This window comes from Silene latifolia, chromosome 4, assembly GCF_048544455.1.
Source record: "Silene latifolia isolate original U9 population chromosome 4, ASM4854445v1, whole genome shotgun sequence".
Taxonomy (NCBI): domain Eukaryota; kingdom Viridiplantae; phylum Streptophyta; class Magnoliopsida; order Caryophyllales; family Caryophyllaceae; genus Silene; species Silene latifolia.
Genome location: NC_133529.1, coordinates 15,006,637 through 15,012,163, shown reverse-complemented (window position 1 = coordinate 15,012,163; position 5,527 = coordinate 15,006,637). Strand labels below are relative to the sequence as shown.

The 5,527-nt window shown below is 39.3% G+C and overlaps 1 protein-coding gene across 1 annotated transcript; it reads right to left on the bottom strand.

Annotated features, from left to right (window-relative positions):
- Positions 1 to 2,884: 2,884 nt before the first annotated feature.
- On the bottom strand, positions 2,885 to 5,191 carry LOC141651105 (serpin-Z2B-like). Its single transcript, XM_074458830.1, has 3 exons — positions 5,098 to 5,191; positions 4,393 to 4,767; positions 2,885 to 3,676 (listed from the first exon to the last, which is right to left on the bottom strand). Exons 1-3 carry the CDS (start codon positions 5,119 to 5,121, stop codon positions 2,885 to 2,887), a joined length of 1,191 nt encoding a protein of 396 aa, XP_074314931.1. The 5' UTR covers positions 5,122 to 5,191.
- Positions 5,192 to 5,527: the final 336 nt, after the last annotated feature.

Here is a 5,527-nt window from a genome sequence, read left to right as displayed (position 1 = left end):
ACGACTACAACCACTCCTCACACAACCGACTACTCCTCCATTCAAAACCCTTCGACAACAATTCCCATCACTAACACGAATCCCACTCGTACGCAAAATAATGCGCCACCACCACCTCCGTCTAATCGTACGGTTGTCACCCGTCTTGCCAACAATATTCGAAAACCCAACCCAAAATATGCTCACCTTGCACTTGCTTCCGCTACTAGCCACTCTCTACCAAATACTGTAAAACAAGCTCTAATTTTGCCTCAATGGCGACAAGCCATGCAGGACGAATTTACAGCTCTCGAAAGAAATAAAACATGGACATTAGTTCCCAAAACCACGTCTCAAAACGTCATAGATTGTAAGTGGGTCTATCGCATCAAGTACAACCCCGATAGCTCACTCAAACAACACAAAGCTCGACTAGTTGCCAAAGGTTTTCACCAACGTCCAGGAATAGATTACACCGAAACCTTCAGTCCGGTTGTAAAACCAACAACGGTTCGTTTAATGCTTTCACTAGCCGTTACTCACTCCTGGTCGTTACGTCAACTAGATATTAATAATGCATTTCTTCAAGGAACCTTAAATGAGGATGCCTACATGGCTCAACCACAAGGCTTCGCCGATGTCTCCAAACCCGACCATGTATGCAAACTCAACAAGGCTATTTACGGTCTAAAACAAGCTCCTCGAGCTTGGTATACCGAGCTCAAAACATATCTTGTCACCTATGAATTTAAGCAGTCAATCTCTGACTCATCCCTATTCATTCTAAACACCAAAAATATGCGTATTTACATGTTAGTTTATGTCGATGACATAATCATTACTGGTCCAGATCAAAACCATTTACAAGAATTCGTCGGTAAATTATCTGAACGCTTTTCACTAAAAGATCTTGGACCGCTCTCATACTTTCTAGGTATTGAAGTCATTCCTAACACACTTGGACTTCACCTAAATCAGTACAAATACATACATGATTTATTAGTTAAATACAAAATGTCAGAAGCCAAACCCAATACAACACCGATGGCCACCGAAACCCATCTTATTCGGGAAGACCACAAACCCATTCAAGATCACTCGGACTATAGAGCGATTGTCGGAAGTCTTCAATATCTCTCCCTAACTCGACCCGACATTGCCTTCACTATCAACCGCTTAGCACAATTCCTACATCATCCCACTTCTACACACTGGTCTGCTCTAAAGAGACTTCTCCGCTATCTTCAAGGAACCCAAAACCATGGCATTCAGCTCTCTCGCAACACACCACTTTGCCTTCATGCGTTCTGTGATGTTGACTTCGCTGGCGACAAGGACAATTACATCTCAACAACTGGATACATCATTTATCTTGGTCGCAACCCAATCGCTTGGTCATCCAAAAAGCAACGTGGACTTGCCTTATCCACAACCGAGGCTGAATTTCATGCTGTCGCAGCTCTCACCACCGAAATTCTCTGGCTTCGCAACCTTCTCACCGAACTCAACATTGCTATTACAAAACCCCCTGCACTATACTGTGATAACATGTCCGCCACACTCTATGCTAAGAATCCTGTCTTCCACACCAGAATGAAGCATATGGCTCTCTCCTTCCATTTTGTGCGTGAACAACTTTAACTTGACCACATTCAAATTCAACACATTGCAAGCAAAGATCAACTGGCAGATGCTCTTACCAAACCGCTTCACAAGACGCGCTTCACTGAACTACGAAACAAGATTGGCCTCCTTCTTTCAACGTCCATCTTGCGGGGGCGTATTAACAATATCTCAACAAATATTGACAAATCTGCAAGGCAATCAATCAGCCCTAAAATCAAGCAATTAGAAGATGCATCCACACTGTAATTATAGGAATATTTCTTTGTGTATATTCTCAACTGTATAGGCTCCTATTCTTAGCCATAATTAGCTACTCCTCTCCTCCTATATAAGCTGTAAAATCATTCACTGTAAATCATCAATAACATTCATATTCACCTCTTCTTATAATAACAGGTTATGACAGCATTTACAATCGATTTAAATAATGTTAATAAAGAAAGGGGGCTGTGAGACGTCTTAAACTTGTGACGGTCATAAATTTGCTATTGAGTTTTATTACTTGGAAAAGAGATAGCAATATCACTCCAGTGACTAAAGAACTCCAACAGATGACGGAGTAAGAAGAGTCGGATATAGGCCGTCTTAGCTCTTTATTATGACTACAAAAATATAGAGCCCATTTTCTCTCCATTTCCTAAAAAGAAATGGAGAGTCAAGTTCCTATTAATTGTCCGGATCGCATTTTGACAACATCTAACGGTTCTAAATTTATGCATAAAAATAAAGGGAAAATGGGAGTGAAGGGGGTAATTACTATTCAAATAGATTGTGAGAGGAAATGGAGAGAAATGAAATGGAGACAATGGCGGATCTTAAGTGTCGTGGGCCTGGGCCTGACCCACCCTGGAATTTTTGTATATATAAAAGTAATGACTTGAATGTTCATGATGAGAAGTGTGTTTCAGTGGTTTTCGAAGTGTCCTCTTGCTGCGAAGACTGAAGTTCGAATCCCATATCCTACATTAATTCTCTTTTTATTTTTAATATTACAATTTTTATATGTAAAAGGTACGAACTTTGATTCTCGGCCCACCTTGATATTTTGCTCAAGATCCGCCACTGAATGGAGAGGATCCATTTCCAAAAATATAGTACTCCAGCAAACTAGCAATTTTCAGATGTATCATACCGAAAACACAAATTCTCATTTCTGAGTATGTGACGAACAAAATCCCGTCACTTTGAAGAGACGTGAGATAAAAGGGCAATGAATGAATATAACTTATGGAACGAACTACTCAAGCCAGGACACTAATAACACCAGGATCATCTGTAGCTACTCTAATAGAGGATTAAGCACGGTTCCGACAAATAAGGTAACCTGTGAAGTCTCTTCTCGTATCGTAAACAAGAAGGGGTCATCAGCCACAAAGCTAAATTGATTTGGAGGCGGTGGTCCTCCACCAATCTGAGATAGCATGACGGAAGCAGCTAGCGTACCTTCTTCATTAACTTCTACGAAAGATCTCTGCAAAATCTTCGACACATACAACTGTTCGGACAAAGGCGGTTTCACAATTTTATTAAGTTCTCCAACATTCAGGAACATTCGGTCTAATCCTAGTTGCATCAATGTATCCTTGACTGAAAACGTATACGAGAATTTGAACTTAGGGATCCAAAGATCGTAGAGTACAACGTCAGATAACTCGATATGCTTGTCTAGAAAACCGGAATCCTTGCTGAATCGTAGCAATAAACCCAGGAGACCGTCGTTTGAATTAGGAAGAAAGATATACATGGCAAATTGCCTAGTAGTATCTTGTCCTGTCTTATAAGGAAACCTCACAAAATTGAAATCATCGAAACAACCTCCTTGGAATTCATATTCGTAATAACCACGAAAACTGGTAGACATGAATGGAGCTCTAACATGTTCTCCTGTAATGAGTCGAAAAAGCTTATTATCACGGCGTGTGAATCGGGTTTTCCAAGCTGCTTTGAAGAAGAGCGCGTTTCCAAGTACAAGTATCGTATCCTGTTCTAGAACTTCAGGTGACAAAATTTCAGTTATTACCCCTCTTGTTGCCTCACTAACCCACGAGTTGATTTCCTTGCATACTTCTTCCTACATGGTACAAACCAATGCAGCCAATGAGGTACAATCGAAAATCAATGCGGCAAAAACTTCAGACACTTCACAATTCACGACCAAGTTATCAAGGTTCACAATGTTCGCTACACTCATAATGAGGCGGTTTGTGCAGCATAAATAACATCACAACCAAAAACAGGCGGCCGAAAGGTATGTGCACTGCTTACCCGTGTGTTGGATTTCATAGTACGCAAAACTAGGTAATGTACATAGTAATGACTAATGCGCATATGTATAACACAAATTCTCATCCGTGACAGGTCACAAATTATTACGGACAAAATGTGACTTATCATATAAGTAGGAATTTGTGGATAGTTACTTTTAGGGTTGGGCACTGGTCTAAAACCGGACCGGACCGGACTGGAACCAGAATCGACAAAAATCATGGACCCGGATTGGAGTATTGGACCGGATTAAAAATATAAGTTAAAGAAAAAAAAAAGTAAATAACAATAATTCTGGGCATTCCGGTCCGGACTGGAAAATACCGGTCCTGGACCGGACCAGACCGAAAACCGAAATGTTATACCGGTCCATTTTTCCGGTCCGGACCGGATTATGCCCACCTCTACCTACTTTTATTATAAAATGGTCACATTTTCTCGTTTACAAATCACAATTTGTAACCTGGAGAAATACCTACTGTATATAACTATATAGTATAATGGCATAAAAGCTGTTTTTACCTTTTTCTTAAAATCAACAGCTTTAGCATCAGCCTTATAGGTGGTTTGAAGAAGCTTCTGAAAGGCAGGCCTTAAAGAGGTATTCTGCTGATTAACCCATGAACCGTTCACAAATGACACTTTCGGACCAGCAGGACTTGCATCGATTTTTGGGGAGACAACTTCCATGATTTCTGAGGCCGTTTGATTGATTTCTTTCAGAGTTTTGGATCCCAAATATTTGTATATTTGATTTCTTGTTTCGCCCGTTGATCCATTTGCCAATATGCTTAGCAGAATGTGAATGCCTAACGGTGAACATATAAAATTCTCGTTGGACGACACGCTCTTGTTTGCTTCAGTCAGTGCTACCTTCAGATTAATGCTTCTTTTGTTCTAAAAAGAGCATATACGGTTTATTATCGAGCAAATTCACCGAGTAATTAATATTAATACACATATTCTTGGTTATTACAGAAGTATCCGTCTTAAGGTGAAATAAAATAGATGAGACAAAAACATAATGGGTAGATATTAGCAATATATTTGTTCTATCTATGCGCTATTTGACCAGTTGACCCGTTTCATCACTGTTTATAGTTTAGGAGGTGCAACCGTGCAAGCCCTAAAATTACAAAGAAGTTCATGCAACAGCCTTAAAAGCATAATTGTCAAAAAAAGAAAACCTAAAAGCATTGTGTAAAAATAAAGGCTAGAGAAGCTCACCTTTTCCATAACCATTGAAGCCATTGCCTAAAAAGTTAAACAGCAAGAAGAAAAAATAAAATAGAACAAGGATTAAATCAATAAAAATCAGAGAAGTTAAGCATGTATTAATTAATAGTACAAAAACGTAAGTAATATGAAGAGGAAGAAATAGGAGAAGCATGAGACGGAGGTTTACTTGAATAAAATGCGGGAGAGAAAGAAATAAAGAGATCCGAATTGAACCAAATGACTGCTTATATAATGGGAAATTGGGAAGTAATGGGAGATTGTGACTAAAATACATGCGCCGTACCGCTACAATATCGTTAGATTTTCCGTTTATAAAAGGATTCTCGAATATTTGTCACCATCATTTTTCTTGTAATTTGAGAATATTTATAAAAAAGGATACTCAGAGCATTTATCTCCAAAAAAATATTGTTTAGTA